The sequence below is a fragment of the Nansenia antarctica genome (assembly GCF_963989245.1).
Source record: "Nansenia antarctica genome assembly, chromosome: 14".
Classification (NCBI taxonomy): domain Eukaryota; kingdom Metazoa; phylum Chordata; class Actinopteri; order Argentiniformes; family Microstomatidae; genus Nansenia; species Nansenia antarctica.
The window spans coordinates 1894390-1920000 of record NC_137684.1 but is presented as its reverse complement, the minus strand read 5'-3'; the positions used below and the strand labels follow the sequence as shown (position 1 = coordinate 1920000).

At 47.1% G+C, this 25611-nt stretch overlaps 1 protein-coding gene across 1 annotated transcript in view; it reads right to left on the bottom strand.

The window, feature by feature from the left end:
- Positions 1–25611, bottom strand: part of tjp1b (tight junction protein 1b) — a gene marked incomplete at its 5' end in the record, with an annotated part of 94836 nt that overhangs the window by 32274 nt on the left and 36951 nt on the right. Inside the window, 9 exons of the mRNA XM_080545418.1 lie at positions 1–35; positions 1229–1368; positions 12159–12303; positions 15307–15475; positions 15689–15795; positions 16117–16456; positions 17602–17704; positions 18044–18168; positions 19483–19539. The exon at positions 1–35 is cut by the window's left edge and continues 71 nt beyond it. Coding sequence (XP_080401544.1) covers positions 1–35; positions 1229–1368; positions 12159–12303; positions 15307–15475; positions 15689–15795; positions 16117–16456; positions 17602–17704; positions 18044–18168; positions 19483–19539 — 1221 coding nt within the window. The remainder of the gene's footprint in view (positions 36–1228; positions 1369–12158; positions 12304–15306; positions 15476–15688; positions 15796–16116; positions 16457–17601; positions 17705–18043; positions 18169–19482; positions 19540–25611) is intronic.

Below are 25611 nucleotides of genomic sequence, written 5' to 3'. Positions count from 1 at the left end.
TGGCTGGCCGGGCTGGGCGTACACAGGCTTGGGTTCTGAGAGAGAACACACACACACACACACACACACACACACACACACACACACACACCTGTTACTAATGCGCACGGCACACTGGTATCTATGACATCATACTATTCACATAACAGATCTAACAGAGTCATACAAAGTTAACAGAGAACACAAGAACACACACACACAGCCATGCAAGCACGCACGCACGCAAGGGCACAGACACACACACAGCGCTGAAACAGACACACACACACACACAGCCCTGCAAACGCACACTCACACACACACACACACACACACTCACACTCACACTCCCCCCCCCCCCCACAGACACACACACACTCACACCCCCCCCCCCCCCCTTGCAAACAGTGTCTCTGCAAGAAGGGACACAGCGTGTCCTGAGCGCGGAGGTCAACCAGGCACACAGCAGGCTGCTGCAGGCTGGGGACCAACGTCAGACCGGATCAGCTCACCCAGTTTATTTTAACTTAACTTCAGGCAGCCTCAGACATGCTCAGCAGGGGTCTGGGATTGTTACATTTTGGTGCCTGGGCTTTCAGGAAGAGCCAGAGTTCAAACGACTGGTTCAAACCATATTTCGTCTGGATGAGTAGTAACTAATTTCCTGAGTTGTTACTGGACATGACAGTTAACCTGGGTCCCGTTTAAGGAATAGGCCTTGTTCCACAGAAGATCCTGTATAGAGGGATTGAGTTCTCATTGGGAGGGGATCAGAGGTGTTGATATGAGATTCTAGGGGATGTGAGACTGGTGGAGGCTGGTGGAGGTAGAATTGGAGGACCAACACGTATTTGATACCACTGCCTATTCCATTCATTACAATGAGCCCTTCCTCCGATTTCTACATCCACTGTGTGAGATCATAGGTAGAGTGAGATCATAGGTAGAGTGAGATCATAGGTAGAGTGAGATCATAGGTAGTGTGAGATCATAGGTAGTGTGAGATCATAGGTAGAGTGAGATCATAGGTAGAGTGAGATCATAGGTAGAGTGAGATCATAGGTAGTGTGAGATCATAGGTAGAGTGAGATCATAGGTAGTGTGAGATCATAGGTAGTGTGAGATCATAGGTAGAGTGAGATCATAGGTAGTGTGAGATCATAAGTAGGTAGTGTGAGATCATAGGTGTGGTTAGTTAGTGGTTAGTTAGTTAGTTAGTTAGTCAGTGGTTGATAACAGTGCCTCTGACCTGGAAGTGGAGGGAGCTGTTTGTCTTCTCTGGCCAGAGCCTGCTGCTCCAGGGGCTTGGGCAGAGGGGGGACCTCCTCCGCTAGCTTGGCCGGCACCGCGGTCGGCTTGGCGATCTTCTCGTCTTCACGACTTCTGTGGCTGCAGGAGACAAAAAAAAGAAGATGCTTTTCCATTTAATAAACTGTAGATGTAATGCGATTACAAACAACAGGGGGGACGGAGGGTGGCAGTCAGATTTGAGGATTTGAGCCTCTGGGCTAAAACAGGGTGCCTGAATACAGACCATAATAAACATGGCTAGATATAGACACTGGGAACGACTGCACAGTCTCCCTACACGAACCCCCCAAAGCCCTGCTAACTGCAGTGGACACACAAGGCCATGGAGGAAGGGGGGGGAGGCAGTTTGAGTCTGAGGTAGGCGGCTCTGTGGTCTTGAAGGTCGGAGCCACTGCACTGCTCCTTTCCTCCCCTTTGTAGTCTATTTATAGAAAGGCTTATCTGAGGTGGAGGTGGTGGGGAGAGGATGCTGTCGTCCAGGTGAAATTCATTGAGTGGCTTTGGTTCGAAACCAGAGAAGGTTCGACTTAAAACGCCGGCCTTTTAACACAGAGGTCAGAATGATCGAGGTTACTACCTGGAGAATTAACTCGGCTATTGCTGAAAGGCGAATATTCATCGCAATGGTCACAGCCACCTTGAATAGACTCATAAGTGTCTTTCTCTTATATTTTGTGGCTTAAATATTACTGGGTTAGTATTTTAGTTCAGGGAGAGGGGCGGTCAACCGGGAGTTTGTTTGTTTTTTATATTGACAATGGATGGATGGCACTATTATTATTTATTTTTATTGGATGTTTACTTTTTTTCTTCTTTTTTTTCTCTCTTTCTGTATTACTGATATGATGGGGAAACTGTATAATTCTTGTCTATGTTCAAAATGTTTGTTTAAAAAAAAGAAAACATTTAAATGTAAATGTAATTAAGAGGGGGGGGGGGTCATTTGATGTTCATGTTTAGGAAAGGGTCATCTGTGATATTTGTGTATGCTACTTTGTGTATTATTGTGTATATGTACACTTTGAATAAAAACTGATCAAGGTTTCCAAGCACACAGAAATTCAGCATCAGTACGGTGCAGTACAGTACAGTAGTGAAACAAATGTGAAGGATTTTTTCCATTTGTTTTGAATATTCAAATCAGCAGTTCCAGTTTATTTCTCTGAGCCTGTGTTGTTGTTGTTGTTGTTGTTGTTGTTGTTGATGTTGTTGTTGATGTTGTTGGGGGAGTGAGGGCGAGGGCTGGTAACCTATGTGAGATATCCTGTGGTCTGGCTTTGATCTCAGATCAGAATCATGGAAAAGCTCCAACCCCGGGTCACATGACTGCTCACTGGCACACACAACTCCACTGGCAAATGACTGCCTTTTCACAGGAAAGAGGGGGAGGTGACTACACACACACACACACACACACACACACACACACACACACACACACACACATCACAAAGACACACAGACACACACACAGACAGACACACACACACACACACACACACACACACACACACACACACACAGACACAGACACAGACACAGACACAGACATCACAATGACACACACACACACACACAAACAGACACATTCACACACACACACACACACACACACACACACACACACACACACACACACACACACACACACGCTTTTGTTAAACAGGCTGGAAGTCTGGAACTGAGCAACAAAGTAGCCGTGAAGGAGGCAGCAGCCTATTCAGAGAGAGGCCCGGCGGAGGCTACCTTTAACTGCCAATCTCATAGAACTGGGCAAAAACAGGTCACAGATCAGGACCAGACAAATCAATCCCTCCTAACCTCTCCTTCTCTGTCAATAACCCAACTCTCTCAAAGTCCATCAAACTGTTACACAGCCAAAATGCCACTGGCCCTTCCCCTCATCAATAACGCTTATAGGGGACTTTTATTTAAATGTTTTTTTTACATTTACATTTTTGGCATTTAGCAGACGCCTAATTCCAAAGCGACTTACAATCGATACATTTGACTATGCAAGTGAATCATCAATTCACCAGTTCTAGCAGGAGGCATAGTACAGGGGAAAAGCAGGTGTCTTAGGAGACACAGTGCTGGGGGTAGTAATGTCTCAGGAGGAGCCGTTAAGGTGTAGCCTGAAGAGATGGAGGTCTTCAGTCTCCGACGGAAGATGGCTAGTGACTCTGCAGTTCTGACAGCCGTGGGCAGTTCATTCCACCAGCGAGGAGCCAGTGTAGTGAAGAGACATGACCGGGCAGCGCGACTGCTGTGTTGGCGTAGAGGTGGTGGGGCCAGTCGGCCAGCAAATGCACGGGCTGAAGTTTGGGGGGTGACCATTGCCTGCAGGTATGCAGGGGCTGTCCCTTTTGCTGCCTGGTAAGCAAGCACCAGGGTCTTGAATCTGATGCGAGCTGCTATCGGGAGCCAGTGAAGGGTGCAAAGGAGGGGTGACATGAGAACATTTGGGGAGGTTATATACCAGACGGGCAGCAGCATTCTGGATGAGCTGAAGAGGTCTGATGGCGGAGGCAGGGAGCCCGGCCAGGAGTGCATTGCAGTAGTCAAGGAGGGAGATGACCAGTGATTGGGTCAGGAGTTGCGCTGCTTCTCTGGTGAGGAATGGTCGATTCCTTCTGATGTTGTAAAGGAAGAATCTGCAGGAGCGTGCTGTTGCTGCAATGTTCTTCGCACAGGATAGGCGGTTGTCCAGAATCACTCCAAGGTTCCTGGCTGTCTGGGAGGGGGTTACAGTAGAGTTCTCCACTGTGATTGAGAAGTCTTGGAGAGGGCAGGCTTTCCCAGAGATGAAGAGTAGCTCAGTCTTGTTAAGGTTGAGCTTGAGAAGGTGGGCTGACATCAATGTAGAGATGTCAGCGAGACATGCAGCAACAGCACGTGTTGCCACATGTAGGTCAGAGTGGGGGAAGGACAGGAAGAGCTGAGTGTCATCTGCGTAGCTGTGGTAGAAGAACCTGTGTGAGATTACCGAGCCAAGAGACTTGGTATAGAGGGAGAACAGTAGGGGCCCTAGGACAGAGCCCTGGGGTACCCCAGTGGTGAGGGTTTGTGGAGAAGACAACGATTCTCTCCAAGTCACCTGGTAGGAGCGACCCGCCAGGTCCAGGAGTGTGCAGTGCCAGAGATGCCCAGGTCTGAGAGGATGGAGAGAAAGATCAGGTGGTTGACTGTGTCGAAGGCAGCAGACAGGTCCAGGAGAATGAAACAGAGGAGAGGGAGGAAGCTTGAGCAGAGTGGAGGGCCTCCGTGACAACAAGGAGAGAAGTCCCGGTTGAGTGCCCAACCTTGAAGCCGGATTGGTGGGGGTCCAGGTGTTCCATCTTCCGGAGATAGTCAGTGAGTTGTTTAGATGCAGCACGTTCAAGGGTTTTGCAGGGGAAAGAGAGAAGGGATACCGGTGTGTAGTTGTGGACAGAGGACGGGTCAAGGGTTGGTTTCTTGAGGAGAGGCTTGACTCTGGCTATCTTGAAGGCAGCCGGGACAGATCCTGTGGATAAGGAGGAGTTGATTACGGTGGAGAGTAGGGCTGCACGATTTGTGGAAAAAATCGAATTGCGATTATTTGGACAGATATCGCGATTGCGATTAATTTGCGATTATTATTTTTTTAAATAGCAAAAAAAAAAAAAAAAAAAAAAGGAAGTTTTTGTAAAGTGTGGCCATATCTCCGGCTAGGAAGGTCGTATCAACGTGCAGTTTGTTTGTACGTCTTCAGGGGACTTAGAGGCTCCCTCCTCTAGCACCCCCACAGCCCGAGCTACGAGTGAAAGAACTAAACTTACATTGGGTTGCTTTAAAGTTGGGTTGCTTTAAAATCAAGCTTCAGATTAAAACATGTGATGGAGCATTACTAACTGACTCAGGTGGTTTGTTTCACACAACCATCTAGGAAAGCTTAATTGGAAGCTGTTTGGAAAAGGGCAGGTACTTTCAAAAAATACGATGCGATGTTGTTGGTGTGCGTTCATTGACGTTGACGTTCATTGACGTTCACGTTCATTGTTGACGTTCATTGTTGACGTTCATTGACGTTGACGTTCATTGACGTTGAATCCGACGCGCTGTATGACGTATCCCATACGGGTAGTGGTGGTCTAGTGAATTGGACTTGTGATCGGAAGGTTGTGTGAGTTCAAATCCCGCCTGAAACCACACCACTACTAGTGTGCCCTTGAGTAAGGCACTTAGCCCTCAGTTACTCCAGGGGGAATGTCCCTGTAATTCGTAATTGTAAATCGCTTTGGATTAAAAGCGTTAGCTAAATAGCAAAAAAAAAAAAAAAAAACGCAGGCAAATCGCAGGCTTTGCGATTAGCTAATCGCATCATTTCAAATCGCGATTTCGATTTAAAATCGATTAATCGTGCAGCCCTAGTGGAGAGGTAAAAAAAGGATGTCGGAAATGGATTGGAGAAGAGGGGAGGGGATGGGATCGAGAGGGCAGGTGGTTGCCCGCTTGGATGTGATCAGTGTGAGATCTCCTCAGGGGAGAGAGGGGAAAAAGATGATAGGCCAGAGCCCGGCTGTAGCGCAGAAGGTCTGGAGGGGGTGTTAGGAGGAGGGGCAAAGGTGCTGCTAATGTCAGCAACCTTCTTTTCGAAGTAGGTGACAAAGTCATCGGCAGACAGGGAGGAAGGAGGAAGGGGAGGAGGAGGGTTGAGGAGTGAGGAGAATGTAGAGAACAGTTTTCTAGGATTAGAGGCAGAAGAATGAATCTGGTGAAGACAAGGTCGAGCTGATTGCCTGCCTTATGAGTCGGAGGAGAGCGGGAGAGGGTGAAGCCGAAGGAGAGGAGAAGGTCAAGTACTCCAGATGAGAGAAACTTCTCTGACTGGATGCTGAAGTCACCCAGTAGTGCGAGCAGAGTGCCAACGTCAGGGAAGGAGCTGAGAGGGTCGTCCATCTCATCTAAGAAGTTACCGAGCTAATCTGGGGGGCGATAGATGACAACAATGTGAAGTTTGACAGGGGAGTAGACAGAAACAGCATGGAATTCGAAGGAGGATATTGACAGGTGTGACAGAGGGAGGATAGTGTGTGACCTCTTAGGCGAGATGAGGAGTCCTGTGCCTCCTCCTCGACCAGAGGGTCTGGGGGAAAGAGAAAAGGAGTAGGCGTCAGAGAGGGCTGCTGGTGTAGCAGTGTTTTCAGGTGAGATCCAGGTCTCAGTGAGAGTGAGGAAACTGAGGGACATGAACGACACATAAGCTGAGATAGCCTCAGCTTTCCGGACCGCTGACTGGCAGTTCCAGAGACCGCCCGCGGCAATGAAGTCATGGTCAATTGAAGAAGGTGGATAGATGAGACTGGAAGGATTGCGAGGGGGGATGTAGCGCCTATGTGTCCTCCTGAGTGTCAGAAGAACAGGGATAGGGAGAAAGCACATTGTGATATTAGTCAGTAGAGGGGTACCAGGTTAATGGACAAACAGAAGCAGGAGGTGCTAAGTGCACTCAAAGTAGACAAATATGAGACAGTCAAAACGGAAGAGAAGATACGTAGTATTCTTAGTGCCCTGGCCTTCCTCTCAGGCCTTCCTCGGTGGAATCCCACAGATAGACTCCCTTGTCTTGTTGCCCCTCCACACTAACGAGCACTAAACGACTGGCAGGTGTACTCACTAGTCCCATGTATGAGTCAAGTGGCCCCTGGTCGAGGCAATATATAGCTGGAGAGATAAGTCACACTATCAGTAACCCAAGCTTAAACTAGATAATCTTTTACTTATCTCCCCAAATGATCTCTCTCGTTTGAGTCTTAATCTATTATGCTATCATAAGAATTCCCATTCTGACCTCAAACTGACAAACTGGCAAAAACAGACATGAGTAGAGGCACACACAGACAAACAAAGGAGCAAGTTGTTACCACTGCTCATTAGGGGTGCAACGGTTCAGTTGGCCAATGGTTTGGTATGAACCTCGGTTTTTGGGTCACGGTTTCAGTACGTGTTTTGTGCATAAGGAGAAAAAAAATGCTACTATTTAATAAACTGTTACTTAAATTTATTTTTCCTTATACTTATGGAACTTTAACATTCATACATATTCCAGAATATGACTGGTATATTGTATAAAATATAAATATATATAAACAAAAAACACTTTCAAATGTAAATTTGTTTAATAATAAACACTTTTAAATGTAAACGTGCCTCTTAAGGGCTCTGCACACAGCGTTCGATTTCTGTTGCGCATCAACGTTCCATTTTGAAGTTTGAATGGAAGTCTATGAGAACATACAACAGAAATTGCATCGCACGCTGTGTGCATTGGGATGCGATGTTTTATGATTTTCTCATAGACTTCCATTCAAACTTCAAAATGGAACGTTGACGCGCAACAGAAATCGCACGCTGTGTGCAGAGCCCTTTAGGCTTGACTACTGGTATAAGAGAGGAAGAATTAGAAGTAAAAGTGCTTAGGCTTGACAGGTAGACCATATGCGCAATATGCTCATATTATGAGCATATATGACACGCATGAAGCAAAAAGCGAAATGACTTTGCAATCTTTGCAGATTTGTAGCAATCCGGGGCTTCCTCAAACTGTTGCCATGTTCTCATCTCCGCTCCCCATGAACAAACATTTGAACAAGTTACAGAAGCAACGGCGTTCCAGACAAACTCCACCTCCCACTTTCAATGGAACGCAGCATAAACCCAAAAAAACGACATTCCCTAGTGCGTATTGAACCGTGGATGGCGAACCTACTACACCCCTACTGCTCATCCTACTACACCTCTACTGCTCATCCTACTACACCTCTACTGCTCATCCTACTACACCTCTACTGCTCATCCTCCTACACCTCTACTGCTCATCCTACTACACCTCTACTGCTCATCCTACTACACCTCTACTGCTCATCCTACTACACCTCTACTGCTCATCCTACTACACCTCTACTACTCATCCTACTACACCTCTACTACTCATCCTACTACACCCCTACTGCTCATCCTACTACACCTCTACTGCTCATCCTACTACACCTCTACTACTCATCCTACTACACCTCTACTGCTCATCCTACTACACCCCTACTGCTCATCCTACTACACCTCTACTACTCATCCTACTGCACCTCTACTGCTCATCCTACTACACCTCTACTGCTCATCCTACTACACCCCTACTGCTCATCCTACTACACCTCTACTGCTCATCCTACTACACCTCTACTGCTCATCCTACTACACCTCTACTGCTCATCCTACTACACCTCTACTGCTCATCCTACTGCACCTCTACTGCTCATCCTACTACACCTCTACTGCTCATCCTACTACACCTCTACTGCTCATCCTACTACACCTCTACTGCTCATCCTACTACACCTCTACTGCTCATCCTACTGCACCTCTACTGCTCATCCTACTGCTCATCCTACTACACCTCTACTGCTCATCCTACTACACCTCTACTGCTCATCCTACTGCTCATCCTACTACACCCTACTGCTCATCCTACTACACCTCTACTGCTCATCCTACTACACCTCTACTGCTCATCCTACTACACCTCTACTGCTCATCCTACTGCACCTCTACTGCTCATCCTACTACACCTCTACTGCTCATCTACTACACCTCTACTGCTCATCCTACTACACCTCTACTGCTCATCCTACTACACCTCTACTGCTCATCCTACTACACCTCTACTGCTCATCCTACTACACCTCTACTGCTCATCCTACTACACCTCTACTGCTCATCCTACTACACCTCTACTGCTCATCCTACACCTCTACTGCTCATCCTACTACACCTCTACTGTTCATCCTACTACACCTCTACTGCTCATCCTACTGCACCTCTACTGCTCATCCTACTACACCTCTACTGCTCATCCTACTACACCTCTACTGCTCATCCTACTACACCTCTACTGCTCATCCTACTACACCTCTACTGCTCATCCTACTACACCCCTACTGCTCATCCTACTACACCTCTACTGCTCATCCTACTGCACCTCTACTGCTCATCCTACTGCTCATCCTACTACACCTCTACTGCTCATCCTACTACACCTCTACTGCTCATCCTACTACACCTCTACTGCTCATCCTCCTACACCTCTACTGCTCATCCTACTGCACCTCTACTGCTCATCCTACTGCTCATCCTACTACACCTCTACTGCTCATCCTACTACACCCCTACTGCTCATCCTACTACACCTCTACTGCTCATCCTACTGCTCATCCTACTACACCCCTACTGCTCATCCTACTACACCTCTACTGCTCATCCTACTACACCTCTACTACTCATCCTACTACACCTCTACTACTCATCCTACTACACCTCTACTGCTCATCCTACTACACCTCTACTACTCATCCTACTACACCTCTACTACTCATCCTACTACACCTCTACTGCTCATCCTACTACACCTCTACTACTCATCCTACTGCACCTCTACTGCTCATCCTACTGCACCTCTACTGCTCATCCTACTACACCTCTACTGCTCATCCTACTACACCCCTACTGCTCATCCTACTACACCTCTACTGCTCATCCTACTACACCTCTACTACTCATCCTACTACACCTCTACTACTCATCCTACTGCACCTCTACTGCTCATCCTACTACACCTCTACTGCTCATCCTACTACACCCCTACTGCTCATCCTACTACACCTCTACTGCTCATCCTACTACACCTCTACTGCTCATCCTACTACACCTCTACTGCTCATCCTACTACACCTCTACTGCTCATCCTACTACACCTCTACTGCTCATCCTACTACACCTCTACTGCTCATCCTACTACACCCTACTGCTCATCCTACTGCACCTCTACTGCTCATCCTACTGCTCATCCTACTACACCCTACTGCTCATCCTACTACACCTCTACTGCTCATCCTACTACACCTCTACTGCTCATCCTACTGCTCATCTACTACACCTCTACTGCTCATCCTACTACACCTCTACTGCTCATCCTACTACACCTCTACTGCTCATCCTACTACACCTCTACTGCTCATCTACTACACCTCTACTGCTCATCCTACTACACCTCTACTGCTCATCCTACTACACCCTACTGCTCATCCTACTACACCTCTACTGCTCATCCTACTACACCCCTACTGCTCATCCTACTACACCTCTACTGCTCATCCTACTACACCTCTACTGCTCATCCTACTACACCTCTACTGCTCATCCTACTACACCCCTACTGCTCATCCTACTACACCTCTACTGCTCATCCTACTACACCTCTACTGCTCATCCTCCTACACCTCTACTGCTCATCTACTACACCTCTACTGCTCATCCTACTGCACCTCTACTGCTCATCCTACTGCTCATCCTACTACACCCTACTGCTCATCCTACTACACCTCTACTGCTCATCCTACTACACCTCTACTGCTCATCTACTACACCTCTACTGCTCATCCTACTGCACCTCTACTGCTCATCCTACTGCTCATCCTACTGCACCTCTACTGCTCATCCTACTACACCTCTACTGCTCATCCTACTACACCTCTACTGCTCATCCTACTGCACCTCTACTGCTCATCCTACTACACCTCTACTGCTCATCCTACTACACCTCTACTGCTCATCCTACTACACCCCTACTGCTCATCCTACTACACCTCTACTGCTCATCCTACTACACCCCTACTGCTCATCCACACCGTTCACAGGGACCGGGGACCTTGACGATGAGTGACCAGGCCCATTGTCAGCTCGTTGTTAAGGAGACATATTGTGGTGGTGCCAAACATGCGGTTCACACTCAAAACAATGTTCATCGGACACTGAGATCGTGTGACACGTACACAGTACACGTCTTCTGTGTGACAGACTGACAGTAGCCCTGCACCCCACCCCACCCCACCCTACCCCACCCGAGTCAAAAACCAGACTCATCATTCACTCAATAATTGATGGCACAGGAGGTGACTACTGCAATATTGGATCAGGTAAAACATGTCTGCTCGCTAAGCACTGAAACTGTGTGATAGAACCCTCAATGTCACACTTAAAGGGCACAGGATTCATAAAATATTTATCAAATTCAAGAACAGACACGCATAAAGTCGGCCCCCTACAGACTCTCTGTGGGTGGCGGTACACAGTAGACCTAACATAATTTATTCTCGAAAAAAAAATGGCTTTCAGTTGACGTCTACAGGTTAACGATCCTTATAAAGGGGAGAAAATATGGGGGGGATTTTAAATGCATCTAAATTATAATGTCTTTATAATACCGACATGGGGTAACTACTACCCTAATCTAGCTATTTCATATATCTGTCTTATTAAGAATGAATTATGGCCACTGCCAACTACTGTAAGCTCTATAAAGCTGCTGGGGAAAAGCGCTGTTACGGTAATCTCCGACGGTGAAGTAGAAAAGGGACAGAAAAAACAACAAAGGACAATGAATCCGCTAGAAAAAGACCCGGAAAGATATGCTGCTAATGAAGCACATCTCTGCTGTGAACGTAAACTGGGACGTGTTGACACAGCGAGCGTTGCATGCGAGGGAGAGAGCAGGTGAAGGATGCTAATGCTGTTATGCTGTTATCTGACCTCCACAAAACCTGCTCCGAACCCGCCAGACTCACTAGTGTCAATATTTGGGTTTCGGTATTTTATCTGTTTGGCTGAATGCTCTCAGGATACACCACCGCTACCTCATCCCAGGTTCAGGCCAGGCTAATAGATGGGGGAGCACAACAACAAAGGTCTGTTTGTGCCTGAGGAGAGGAGGGAGGGGGACTGGGAGGGAGGGGGGGGGGAGGGAGGGAGGGAGGGAGGGAGGGAGGGAGACAGACAGGGACCGGGGGGATCATTACCTGCCGTTGCTGATCTGAGGGGGCGAGTGTCTGGAGTGGTCGGAGGGCTCGGACCGTCTGTCTGGGGAGCGGGAGCGACTGCTGCGATGTCGCTCGTGTGATCGGTTGGAATGGTCGGACGCCAGCGAATGGATATCTGAAATGTCTGGAGGGAAACACAACAACGTTCATTCATTCAAGTCCAGGATGTGGAGATATCCACTTTCAAACTTCCTTCTTCCCCCCAAAACACAAACAACTTGTTTTTGTATATCCCGGTGTGTGTGTGTGTGTGTGTGTGTGTGTGGGGTTGTCTCTGATCTCTATTGGAAGAGATGCACATGCGCACATAGGCACACACACAAGCTCATTCACACACTCTCACACACACGCTCATTCACACACACACACGCATGCACACGCGCACGCACACGAGCCCACACACACACATACACACACATAAACAAACACTTGGTTTTGTATAGCCTGGTGTGTAGGGATGGGACGATTATCGTGTTTATCGTTAATCGCGATAAAAACACCCGCGATAACTTTATCGTGGAGAATTTTAATTAGTTGAATAATCGTCATAATCGTTTTGTTTTTTGTTTGTTTTTTATTTTTTTATTATTATTATTTTTAAATGACTGGACTTTTTAAATAGGCACTACATTTTATAAACACTGCTTTGTCTGACTGGTGGTCCCCAGCTGATGACCCAGTTAGGCCCACATAGGTGTTCAGTGAGGTGTCACAGCACACCTGTTCTAAAGGCACTGTTGGAGGTGCGTCAGGCAGCAATGCCCAGCAGGAGTACCATCACCTGTATCATGATTTGATCTGTCTGTTTTTATTGTATGTATTAATGTATGTGACCTATGTGTGTTTTTTGTTGTTGTTGTTAATATTTTTATTGAGTTTCACAGAGACATGTACACAACAGGACATAACAACAACAACTAGTATCCGTGGGGGAGGTTATTGTCCCATTAATAGTAGAAAACTAGTTTTGCACTTTGTTATGCAGTACATTGTCCATAAACAATAACAGAAAATGTTCTTTCTCTTTTCTTTTTTTTTTAAACAAACTAACAAACAAAAAACTAAGACAAACAAAACAAAACAAAAACAAAAAAACAGGGGGGGAGGAGGCCATGTCACATATCAGAAATAAACAGAAAAGAAAATGACAACAAATGCCATAATATATGGGGGGATCATCCCCATCGGAGACAGCATCCATGTCTTACAGTCCTAAACACAGCGGCAGCACAACACCAGCACAGTAAATAGTATTGTGACCCATACATTGTAGATCTGTTACACATTAGTCTTGTGTACTTTCTTGAGTGTAATCCACCAAACCTTTCATTACAATGGCAGCCAGTCTGGTACCAATATAATCTAAGAACGGAGACCAAATCTTATAGAATGTCTTTATCTTACACTTATACCTATATGTCAGATATTCCATAGGAATCATATCAAAAATTACCTTGTGCCATCCAGCTATTGTAGGCGGTTTGCAGTCTATCCATTTCAGCAATATATTTTTCCTTGCACAAAAAGTGAGGATACACAGAAGTCTTTTGGAATGAAGTTGTTTGTCTGGCAACCCAAACAATAGACACATGGGGTCCTTATCCAATGTAACATCTAGAATTAGATGAATTTTATCCACTATACCTTTCCAGTAATCATCTATATATCTACAAGTCCAAACACAATGAACAAAGCTCCCAACCTTGGTAATACACTTTGTACACATTTCCGATTTGTTATGATCCATTTTATGTCAAAGTTGGGGAGTAATCTGCAAACGTTGTAGTAGTCTAAATTGCGTTTCCTTCGTCCTATTACAGATTGAGATGTCGTTTGCCGATTGCCATATTAGTGACCAAGTTGCTGCATCAGTATTAATGTTCAGGTCATTATTCCAGTCTTTGGGCGTAAATGCAGGTTTGCCTTTATCATATTTCGAAAGTGCTCTACACCCAAGCCCCAGAATGCCTCTCGTCTTTCCAGCAGAGACTATCTCCTCCAGCGGAGAGGGTTGGTGACAGAGGCCAGTGTCTTTTTGGCTATTTAAAAAACTTCGTATCTGAAGGTATCTGAAAAACTCATTTCGTGGTAGGTCATATTTCTTACATAATTGGTCAAATGAAAGTAGTATTTCCGTATCATATAAATGTCCGATAGTAACCATCCCTTTGCTGTCCCACCGCTTGAAACCCCTATCCGTGGCACCAGGGGAGAAGTCTATGTTGCCCCAAACTGGCGAGAGGGAGGATGTAATAATCGTATGTTATAAATAAATAGTAATATAATTGAGATTTCTCACATGAGCCGCGCGCGAATATCCTCACAGAAATTTGTCTCGCGCGATTGTTCAGCCTGCATGGGTAACGTGACTGTCAAGTCAGCCTTGTCAGTCAGTCACTAACGTATGCTAGCCTTCTCACCATGGCTGCATCGGCCCCGTGTCCATTGCCTCACCTTTCCAGGGTTGCACGCAGGCTTCTATGCATACCTGCAACTAGTGTTCCTTCAGAGAGAGTGTTTAGTGCCAGTGGGCACATACTCACACCTCTCCGAGCACAGCTAAAGGCAGAAAAAGTGAACATGTTGACATTTTTGCACTTTAACCTATCTTGAAGCTTTCAAGTCTCTAAGCCACAAGGCTAGCACTCAGTTTGATGACAGAAAAGTGTCAGTGTTCAAGTTTTGTTTGACAGTATTTTTTCCCTTTATTTATGCAGTGATACCTTATAATTTATCATTACCTTATTTAAGATTTTATTAAAGATTTTTATTTTTGTCAAGATGTTTTTAAAATGATGTTAATGTTATTAACATGATTCAATAAAAATACAACAAAATCTAAGTTAAAGTGATTACAGTGTGTTTTATTGGCATTTTATTTAATTTTTTTAAATTCTCGCGATAATATAGTGGATCGCGATTATTTTGCCCACGATAATCGTGACATGACATTTTCTAATCGTCCCACCCCTACTGGTGTGTGTGGGGTTGTCTCTGATCTCTGTTGGAAGAGATGCACATGCGCACACACACACTCTCACGCACACGCATGCGCACACGCACACGCACACACACATGCGCACCCGCACACGCACACACTCACGCACACGTTGTGTGTGGTTCTCACCGTCTCTGTCGGAGGCGTTGGCGGAGGGGATGCTGTCGTCCAGGTCGGGGATGTTCAGCAGCGTGGCCCTCTCGTCCCTCTGCACCACCATCTTCAGCTTGCCCTTTGACCTCTCGATCAGCTTCTTAGCGTCTATCAAGGACAGGTTCTCTGTCACCGTACCGTTGATCTGACCCAGAGAGAAAGGAAGTGAAGAAGAAAAAAAAAGAAAGAAAGAAAAAAGATGAGCTCATGTGCAGAGAACAGCTCAACTATCCAGAGAATTTCAGCTTCATCTATTTTGAGAATGTCTTTAATCACCAAAGGTGCTAAACTCCCATCTTCCCCTCTTTCTCTTCCTCCTTCCCTCCCTCCCTCCCTCCTTCCCTCCCTCCCCCCTCACCTTCAGCACCACGTCCCCCTCCTGGATGTTGCCGTCGCGGGCCGCCAGGCTTTCGGGGGAGATGTCCTTCACGAAGATGTGGCTGGCCAGGCGCAGGCCGTATTCTGCTTAACGGAGTGAACGACAGCAACAAAGAGGATGTTAGCATAGCTAACAGAGTCCGGCGTGGGCCAGCCCCTACTCACCTCGAACCGTTCAAACCGCTTCCTCTCACATAAAGCCGCGGCTTGATAGTCTCACGCCGGGCTTTCCACTAAATGTCACCGCCGCGGGACACCGGTGACATTAACAGTGGTGGTTTCCTGACTGCATTAAATACTCATTAGTGGAGAGAGAGGCCCTGTAGTAACAACAAAGGGGGGGGGGGGGGTGGAGGGGTGCGGGGAGGGGAGGGGAATCCCTTCTTTCCCCGACTTTGTGAGGCTCACCTTCGTTCTTGCGGGACTTGACGAGGGTGACTTTGGCGGGGCGCGGGGGCAGGTTGAGCGAGCGGCGGTCGGAGCGAGGGGAGAGGCTGCGCTCTCGTGAGCCGCTGCGCTCGCGCTCCCTGTCCCGGTCCCCCCTGCGCCCGGCGCTCCGCCCGCTGCGCCGGCCCGTGGCCCCGCCCACCCCGCTGTAGGCGCTGGGCCCGCTGCGGGCGCTGCGCGTCTCGTAGATCTCCTCCTCGTCGTCGTAGCTGTCCTCCTCCTCGTCCTCGTGCTCCGACATGGTCTCCCTCTCGCCCAGGCGGCCCATGGGGACATGTACCTTCCGCTTCCGTCTGATCGTCTGGGGGGGGAGGAGAAGACATGAAAATCAGCATGTGGGTGGCGTAGTGGATTAAGCGCTGACCATGTACCGCAGGGCTCCCGGTTCGATTCCAGACGCGGACATATCCTGCATGTCATCCCTTCTCTCTCTCTCACCCATCCTTCCTGTCATAATCTCTACTATGTCTGTCATTAAAAAGAAAAATATGAGTGGGACTGCACCACTCAGAAAAAATAACTAAATTATTATTTTTTTTTTTTAAATCAGCATGTGACCTCAGCATGTGACCTCTTCCCAAACTCCCGTAACATTCCCTGGGCGTGTGTGGAAGTCTGGGATGGGCTCTCGCTAAAGGCCTAAACATAGTCAGACGTAGCATTACACGGACCGGACTCCGCAGAGGTTCGTGTGGACTCAAAGCGGACGTCTGCAAGGCGTGTCGGCGCGCAGCAAACATTTTGTGACCGAGCATACCTAGCGGACGCGTACCGGTGTCACACAAAACATGGCTCGGCATGAAATGTAGTAAACTGGCATGAGAAATTGGTACGCGGTGGTACGCTCGACTATGAAACCTCAAACGACTGCGGACATGCCGCGCGAGTCCGTTCCGCTCACAGTATTCCCGACTATGTGAGAGCCTTAAGGGATCCACTGGATGTCCATTCACAGGGGCACAGGAATGACGCCCACCATTTTAGCAGTTTTAGGATGACTTTTGATGTTTGTTTTTTTTTTACTTATGATGACTGATATAGATCTATCTAGGTACTTTATTGATCCCAGTGGGGGAAATTCAGGTGTTACAGCAGCTCAGACCACCGTATAGATGACTCCCTTACTTTACACAAACGTACTTAAACGTTCCTAAGTCGCTTTGGCCAATGCCTCTGCGCAATGTCAAAAAATGTAAATGTATGTAAATGTTCTGCCCCATATGTGGGCCATGTTCCAGGTAAAGGGGAAGAACAGCCCAGCCTCGTTAAGTTCAATTCCCTCTGCATTCTTTTGCATACAGTAAAAAAAAAAAAAAAAACTGCCGATGATAATGTTCCTGAAGCGTATACCGGCTGCATGCCATCAGCGTATACCCGGCTGCATGCCATCAGAAACGTATACCCGGCTGCATGCCATCAGCATCATCTCTCCAAAATAATACTCACAATTTTTGCATTCTTGCCACTTTTCCGAAGCTGCTGGACCGCATATGCATGCTCCACATTATCCATGGAGACAGCATTGACCATCACGACTCTGTCATTCTCCCTGGAATAGCACAGGGGAGGAGGGAGGGAGAGAGAGAGAGAGAGACAGAGACAGAGACAGAGACAGAGACAGAGAGAGAGAGAGAGAGAGAGAGAGACAGAGACAGAGACAGAGAGAGACAGAGACAGAGACAGAGACAGAGACAGAGACAGAGACAGAGAGAGAGAGAGAGAGAGAGAGAGAGAGAGAGAGAGAGAGAGACCTTGAGTACAGACATGCAGGAGCCCCAGCAGAGGGAGCGTGGCGGGTGGGGGACCTGATAAAACTGATAACTAGTCATGTGATATGGTATGATATAGTCATGTGATATGGGCTCTTAATAACGGAAGGAGATCTTACTGTAAGAGGCCCTCCGCTGGGCCCCCTTTCAGGACATCTGAGATAACGATGGAGGTCTCGCCACTCTGAAAATGAGGGTTATCCCGACCTCCTGAGATGGCTATCCCAAAGCCAAACCCTGGTGCCTGCAGACAGACAGACAGACAGACAGAGATAGAGAGAGAGAGATGTTAGTACACAGCACCACTACTCTCTCCTCCACAGTCTTCTCCAGTCCCAATCAACAGTCCCAGGGCATGAAGGAAGTAGTGCATGCATTGAAGTCAATGACAGACAGCAGATAGGGGACAACAGAGAAGACAGTATTGTTACACTCAGTATTAGCTGATCTTCTGATGAGTCTACACTACAGCCTAGATGCAACATGCTTATCATACAGAAAAGAAGCCTGGAACACTTCTCTCTCTCCTCCTCTCTACCTCCTCTCTCTCTTCCTCCTCTCTCTACCTCCTCTCTCTCTTCCTCCTCTCTCTTCCTCCTCTCTCTCTCTAGTCTCTACCTCCTCTCTCTCTTCCTCCTCTCTCTCTCTAGTCTCTACCTCCTCTCTCTCTTCCTCCTCTCTCTCTTCCTCCTCTCTACCTCCTCTCTCTCTTCCTCCTCTCTCTCTTCCTCCTCTCTCTCTTCCTTCTCTCTCTCTTCCTCCTCTCTACCTCCTCTCTCTCCTCCTCCTCTCTCTCTCTACCTCCTCTCTCTCTTCCTCCTCTCTCTCTTCCTTCTCTCTCTCTTCCTCCTCTCTCTCTACCTCCTCTCTCTCTTCCTCCTCTCTCTCTTCCTCCTCTCTCTCTTCCTCCTCTCTCTCTTCCTCCTCTCTACCTCCTCTCTCTACCTCCTCTCTACCTCCTCTCTACCTCCTCTCTCTCTTCCTCCTCTCTCTCTTCCTCCTCTCTCTCTACCTCCTCTCTCTACCTCCTCTCTCCTCCTCTCTCTCTCTACCTCCTCTCTCTCTCTTCCTCCTCTCTCTCCTCCTCTCTCTCCTCCTCTCTCTTCCTCCTCTCTCTACCTCCTCTCTACCTCCTCTCTCTCTTCCTCTCTTCCTCCTCTCTACCTCCTCTCTCCTCCTCTCTCTCCTCCTCTCTCTTCCTCCTCTCTCTACCTCCTCTCTCTACCTCCTCTCTCTCTCTACCTCTCTACCTCCTCTCCTTCCTCTCTCTCTCCTTCATCCCTCCTTCTGCTCACATGCTATTGGGTGTTGACTGAGTACACTTCCTCCAGCTGGGGGAGTGAGAGAGCAGGAGGGATGGAAGATGGAGGGGGGAGGGGGGCAGAAGGACAAAGAGAGCAAGACAAGGACAGAGAGACAGGAAGGAGGGGCTTCGACACAGATAGAAGAGTTAGAGAAGGGGGGGGGGAGGGGAGCAAGGGGAAAGGTAGAGGCATAGAGAAAGAGAAGGTTAGAGAGAGAGAGAGAGAGAGAGAGAGAGGAAGAGAGAGCTACTCACCCTGTGTAGAGTTACTGTGTGCTGTTCCCATATGACAGTCTCCTCCATTGCTGCGCTCTGCAACAGAGAAGGCAGAAACACAGATTCAGAACACAGTGTGATGTTCCATCAACACTCTAATTAAGAGCCTTAAGCCTCGGGCTTAGATGCATTAAGTTAGGAGTAAGACAGTTTCCGGCACACAACATCTAAAAATAACAACATTTAAAAATAACAACAAAATAACACAAAAGCCAGCGTTTCAGATGACAAGCACATCGACACGACTTGTGATTAGTATTATTTTATTCTTGATTATTTACAGGATTTGTGGCTAAGTGGTTTTCTAACAGTCTTCATCATCATCATCATCATCATCATCATCATCATCATATGCAACCATGAGCTCGTGAGCTTAGAATTATGAGGTTCTATCTCCGTTTAGGGCAGTTCAGAGATATTGAGCGTCAAAGTTTTTTCCATTCCATTATGTTTTGTGAGATGGAACCTTTGTATTTTATTCATTACTAACTCCAAAATGTCAACATTTAAAAAATAACACCACACAGACATTAATAAACACCTAATGGATCAGATTATGTAAAAAAACTAAATTTTGACCAAAAATGGAGATAGAACCTTATAACTCTAACGTCACGAGCTTCCTAACAGAGGAGCACAGAGCTGTCGGCTGGCTGTTCTCTGGATACTGCAGACGCTTTCATTGTGTCAGGCAGAGAGGGGGAGAGAGGGGAAGCTCTGGATGATTTGCACCAGAGCCACCTGAGGTGTAGAGGAGGAGGGCATTTATTTATTTATTTGCATGGCTTCTGCAATGCAGCGAAAGGGAGATGAGATGGGGATGGGGATACGCTGAGAGCCCTATCTAGAGGCCTCAGCATTGTCAACCCCCGACCGCTAAGCCGAATCTCAGATGTAGCTGAGCATTCAAAGGCACTAGAACCGTAAGTAAAAAAATGTGGACAAAACTGAATGCGCTGTATTTCCGTTGGATTCTCTTATACTGGGGTCTTTATAATATTATATTCCGAGCTGAATCTCAGATGTAGCTAGCTGGCATTCAAAGGCACTAGAACTGTATATAAAGTAAACATTTTGGACAGAACTGAATGCACTATATGTATTTCCGTTGGATTCTCTTATACTGTCGTCGGTCGGTGAGAAGTGTTCCAGCCGCTGTATTAAGAACGAGACACAGCTAACCCAGAGAGCCCGGTCTCTCTCATGCCCCGATAGGAGTTTTTCTTCACAAGGGAAATTTAATAAGGATGCAAAGTGTCAGTCATGTCCACACCGGAGGCAGCACCTGGCAGGAAACACAGCTTGTTTCTGGTTTTACAACGTCGCTGGTTGCACGGCTCTATAAATAGTGCAGCTTTGTGCCTCTTTTGGTTTTTAGCTGCAGTTGAAGTCTGGGAGGAAAGCTGGCGACACACAGCCAACGAGACACTAGCTACTGCCAATCAAACCAGACCACACACACACACACACACACACACACACACACACACACACACACACAGGGAAGCTACCGGAAGTCTTGACTAAACCTCAAAGCAGTTGTTGGTGTTGAGTGTGGTTAAAAATGAGGAAATGAGAATGGAGAACTTTCGGATTATTTATTTCCTTCCTCTGTGACACAAAGCCGTCTGTATGCGTAACTAACTTTACAATCCCATAGAATACAATGACGGTGGAAAAAAAGAAAAAAACAAACAAAAAAGCTGTTAGATTGAATACAATGAGACAGGCTTAGGAAGTGCGAGTGCGTGTCGTTGAGCATACCTCTGCATTAGCAGCTAATAACTAACACTGTAAATTGGAGGTCACACAATGCAGCAGGTCAATCCCCTGCTGGCAGCTCAGCAGTCCCTTCTGTGCCCTCCAGATATCACCTCCTCCCCCCTCCCCCCCTCCCCTCCCCCCCTCCCCCCTCCCCCCTCCCCCCCTCCTCCCCACACAGCCACATTACCACTTCAAACCCCCACTGACAGAGTCAAAAAACAACCAGGTCCGTGTATTCGTTGCATTACAGATGCTGAAAATGATGTTATATACAGCAAATGTAGTATTACTGATAGGAGATGGGGCTTCATGGTGATATTGTTGTAATACTAAAATCATTAATGGAAAAATCGTTGGATCTGGGTGTGTGTCAGGTGACCTTGGCATAGGTGCAGTGAACGATCTCGTTCCACACTAAGACCCGGCATCACGCCGACTGCTGTAACATCCTCTCTTCCTAATTGCCCACAAGTCTGATCCAAACTCACAAGCACGCTGAGAACACACTGGCCAAATGAGCTCATGATGGGGGGGGGGTGAATCATTCAATAAAAACCGCACCAGAACCAGTACTAGGATGGACTGAGAGGGAGAGGGAGAGAGAGAGAGAGAGAGACAGAGAGGGAGGGAGGGAGAGAAAGAGAGGGAGGGAGGGAGGGAGAGAAAGAGAGGGAGGGAGAGAGAGACAGAGAGAGAGACAGAGAGGGAGGGAGGGAGAGAGAGGGAGAGAGAGAGAGAGAGGGAGAGAGAGACAGAGAGAAAGAGAGCCAGAGCCAGAAATAGAGAGAAACAGACCGAGAGAGACAGAGAGAGAGAGAGACAGAGAGAGAGAGACAGAGCCAGAAACAGAGAGAGAGAGAGAGAGAGAGAGAAACCCTCCAGGGGGACTGGACCTCCTCAGCACCGCTGCCAACTTCAAAAACACTCATCACGGCTTCCATGGCAACTAAGTGCTGCCGCGAACAATACAGTACTTATCGTTCTGAGCACTTCCCTGCCGTCGTCCCCACTATCAAAACAACCAGTGTCCCAGGCGAGGGTGGGCCTTTTACCACCACCGCCTCAATGCCAACCTCAACTTAACCACCAACCCCCATCTACTTCTACAATTCTCTATACTTGAAGAAGCTACAGTAAGATTTAAAAGGCAACATAAAGTAGATTGAAACAGACACTCAGGAGAGTGAGCAGCCTAAAAAACGGTAGCCTACTATCTTGAGTTTAGAGGACGTTTCTCCTCAGAGCGCAGGGATGGAACGGTTCTCCACATCCAAGCCAAGTCATTAGCGTTCACTCTCTGGTCGTTTGGTTTCACTGGTGTCCCACTGTATTGTTTTACCACTTTACCTTTCTAGCCCCACATCCTCTCCGTGTCTCTCCCATTGGCTGGCCAGGCAAGGTGCCAGCCTTTAGCTAGCGAGCGGCCTGGCTGTGGGAAACCGAATAGCCCACCACAAGGGTCTGATGAGGCTTCTGGCTCGACAGCAATGGTCAAAAACTCTTCAAGCAGGAGGGGACTCACTCACACACACACACACACACACACACACACACACACACACACACACACACAAAAGGAGTGAAAACAAAAGTTTAACCAAGGGAATTCCAACTGGCATTTTACAGTGAATACACTCCACTTGGGGGAGGGTTGGGGAGGAGAGGGGCGATTTCTGAATATGAATAAGATTGTTGAAAACATGGGTCTGAATTCCCTCTGGTAAAGTTTGCTCTAAGGGGAGTAGGATTTATGCTTGTGTCTGAAAGCTGATCAGCCCTGTAAAACGCTGATGCAACATACTCTGCACCATTTTGTCAGAATTTACGGGTGGGGGGGGGGGGGCAGGGGGGGTTACCGCTGAACTGAACACCTAATAAAAGGGGCACTTGATTCCAGTTGACACTAAATCTTTGATAGGTTCTGTTTGACAATTTAGTTGTCCAAACACACACACACATGTACACACACACACACACACACACACACACACACACAAATAGCTATTTCAAATTGTTGCAGTGCGTGCAAGGCATGTCCTATTTCATTGCGGTGCAGTGTCAAAAGATGTATCTTGGCTTAGAAGGAGAGTGATTACAGAAGCTTGTTGCTCTGGTAACTGTCCATCTGCCTTGACATTTCCAGGAAGTATCTGAGGGCATTTCTCTCAATCCAATCGGACCGCATCATCTCCCAAAACAGCACGAGGTTAAAAACAAACAACGTTGACGTTCCTTTTATCAGTTCCTTTTATTAGTTGTAAAAAGCCGTGAGACAAAGTAAGCTCCTTCTACTATTTAATCTTCTTCCAAGAGGCTAATTCCCAAGAGACAAGTTAAGATTACAGTACAAGAAAAAAACAAAGAAGCAGTAAGAAGCACAAGATGGCCATCAGTATAGCCTAGTAGCGCCCTGAGGCTTCTGCAGTGCTCCTCTGCAGCGTTCGTGGTCAGTGGTGTCAGTATCCAGTAATTGTTGGCGTAGTGGCACCTCTCTTCTGTGCCCTTTGTGGGTCACAAACAGACGGTGCCAACAGAAGCTCCCCACTGCAGGCCAGAGCCAGCGCTGGCAGCCCACGCACTACGGAGACAGAGCATGTCGGTTGGGTCATGCTTGGAGGACTTCAGCCATGCAGCTCGGGAGAGATTCGCCTCCACAACACAGATGGAGCACACAGCTGAGCGTTGGCATACTGTAGGGGGGGACGGCGCCAAAGCCCATCAAAGAAATACTACACAAAAGGGCCGGTCTCACTGACACGGCTTAAGCCTAGTCTTGGGACTAAAATCACAATGTCAAATCTCCATTGAAGATGCTGTTTTAGTCTAGGATTAGGCTTAAGCCTTGTCTGTGAAACCGGCCCAAAATGTGATCAACTAAAAAAACAAAAAACAAGTCAAGGCTAGTTGGAAGTAGCAGGCTCAACTGGGGAAGTGTGTGTGTGATTGCACGATTAGGCCTAATGAAGGATAAGCCCAGCGTTTTGACTGTCTACCAACAGTGAGAATGCTTTGTCGATAATCTAATAAATTAAACCCTATGATTAAAAGGGAGGAAAATAAGCCTTACAAAGCATTACTTCAATCTGCCAGATGCATGGCATGTCAAGCATTCTAGGCTTTTAAATCTGACAGCAGAAGTAGCAAGCTCTCTAGAAGAGCAAGAGTCTTTGATTAACCATTACTGAGTCCTGAGAATAGCAAGGGTAGGCATCTTGATTCACAGATCTGCCTGGGAGGGCCAAGATCCTGATGATTAGACATCATAGTTATCACCACATCATCGTACCGGCCTAACCCCTTTATTAATAAATCTCAACATGGCCTTTCATGTAATTAATTGAATATTCATGAAAAAACAGGGGGCTATAACTTCATTATATTATCGAGAAGGAGCATGACCAAAGAAACTCTGCGATTTCTTAATTCAGGAAATGAGGCAATGCGACAGGGGTGTTTAATTCACTGATTAGCAGAACAGATTTTGTGCTGTGGTATGGTTGAGGGGGTGAGGCAGAATCTTATTCAATTCTGACCGCCATGGGACGAGGGCTAAAAATAGCCCTCATTAGTTCTGCTGTTGTGATGCTGCAGACGTGATTAAGAGGAAACTTCAGAGCGTCATGACGACGTCCATTATGACTACGGCCATTATGACTACGTCCATTGTCATCTAACCCACACACAATAACCCATGATTCCAATAACACATGGGTTGAATCTGCTTAGGTTACTCTGAATGTAGGATATGAAATAAACAAACACATTAATTCTCTTAGCTTTCTTTATGCCCTCTGGTGTGTGTGTGTGTGTGTGTGTGTGTGTGTGTGTAAGGGAAAGGGGGAAGGGGTTCTCTGAGTCCTTAAAGATTAGGCTGACACTACTCAAAATCCCTCTCACACACGCGTATCTCTGACTATAAAACAGCAGATCTGTGGAGAGCAGCTTTATGACCCAGCCGGAGCCAGTGACACTCTGCAGACTTTTGATTTTATTTTCGGGAGAACACGTTGACATCAATTGTACACGCAGGTTTATAATACATCCTGTAACCCAGGAAAATGATTACTGTCAAAACAGAATGGTCGACACTCCACACAAACGAGTGAACGAAGAACAGAACCGAACCTGCTGAATAAATAGTTTTAGTCCAAACAAATGTACTTTGAGAACATTGTGTAAGTAGTACTGCAGCCAACGGGCGGTGGTGGTGTGTGTGTGTGGGGGGGGACCGACCACAGCGGGATCGTTGTGCTCCACCTTGGGTCTCTGGCACCGGAGCAGAAAACAAGCAGAATCAGATGATTGATGACTTCAGAAACTGAAAACGATGCGCCCAGGGAGTGC